Here is a 1334-nt window from a genome sequence, read left to right on the forward strand (position 1 = left end):
CAAACTTTTAGGCATAGTAAATGTGGGGAACAAAGTTTTGGGAATGGAAGCATCATCATCCTCACTATTTGGACCACTATCCAATTGATCTGACACCCACTCAATGTCAGACAAGCCACGAACATCATGCATGGCATCATTATCACTTGCCATTGAACATTCACCTTCTGGACTACAAGGTTGTCCTTTAAAAGTCCCCATGTCACATTCAACCCTGACATCAATTAGACTTTCACTTTCTTCACAATAGAGTCATCTGCATTTTCATCTTCATCTTCATATTCACTGTCACCTACATCCTCATCCTCATCGTCAGCATTATCTCCAGCATCTTGTCCACCCTCATCATCACCATCATGTCCACCCTCATCCACATCATCATCTTCTTGTACATCCTGTAGCTCAAAATCATGTACATCATGTACTTCAGCTTCATCTGCATGATGTACTTCGTCCTCCTCTAGTGATTGTTTAGCAACTTCACCCTCAACGTCACCCTCAACCTCCTGCATTTTTATACCAACTTGTTCAGCATGACCATCATCCTGAACTTCATCATCATCATCACCCTAAACCTCCTCCATTTGTGTTTCAACTTCAGGCTGAACCTCACCCTCACCCTCCTCCGTTTCTCTACCAACTTGTGCAACATCAACATCACCCTGAACCTCCTCCATTTGTGTTCCAACTTCAGGCTGAACCTCACCTTCAGCCTCCTCTATTTCTCTACCAACTTGTGCAGCATCAACATCACCCTAAACCTCCTCCATTTGTGTTTCAACTTCAGGCTGAACCTCACCCTCAGCCTCCTTCATTTCTCTACCAACTTGTGCAGCATCAACATCACCCTGAACCTCCTCCATTTGTGTTCCAACTTCAGGTTGAACCTCACCCTCAGCCTCCTCCATTTCTCTACCAACTTGTGCAGCATCACCATCACCCTGAACCTCCTCTATTTGTGTTCCAAGTTCAGCCTGAACCTCACCCTCAGCCTCCTCCAACTCTCTACCAACTTGATCAGCATCACCATCATCCTGAACTTCCTCCATTTGAGTTCCAACTTCAGCCTCAACCTCACCATCAACCCAATCAATCATTTATATTATGTTTGGTTTCATGGTATTATGAACCACGTACAAATGAACTTCATCATTTAACCTTGCAATATTCAGCATATGCATGGCACCCCTATCATTAGTCAATAATTCTAACCTATCTGACACTATTGAAGCACCTCCTAAATTGTACCAAAGTTCTTTTATGTCCACGTGACCTAAGACTTTAATTGAAGCTAATATTCCAAAATAGCTCCAAAGGTCTGGATCACAAGACCA

The 1334-nt window shown here is 43.3% G+C and overlaps 1 protein-coding gene across 1 annotated transcript; it reads right to left on the minus strand.

Annotated features, from left to right (window-relative positions):
- Window positions 1–224: 224 nt before the first annotated feature.
- Window positions 225–1097, minus strand: LOC106760415 (sodium/potassium/calcium exchanger 1-like). The gene is made up of 3 exons (XM_014643849.1): window positions 828–1097; window positions 576–755; window positions 225–506 (listed from the first exon to the last, which is right to left on the minus strand). The coding sequence occupies exons 1-3, from the start codon at window positions 1095–1097 to the stop codon at window positions 225–227; spliced, it is 732 nt and encodes a 243-aa protein (XP_014499335.1).
- Between the last annotated feature and the right edge of the window lie 237 nt (window positions 1098–1334).

This window comes from Vigna radiata, chromosome 5, assembly GCF_000741045.1.
Source record: "Vigna radiata var. radiata cultivar VC1973A chromosome 5, Vradiata_ver6, whole genome shotgun sequence".
Lineage (NCBI taxonomy): Eukaryota > Viridiplantae > Streptophyta > Magnoliopsida > Fabales > Fabaceae > Vigna > Vigna radiata.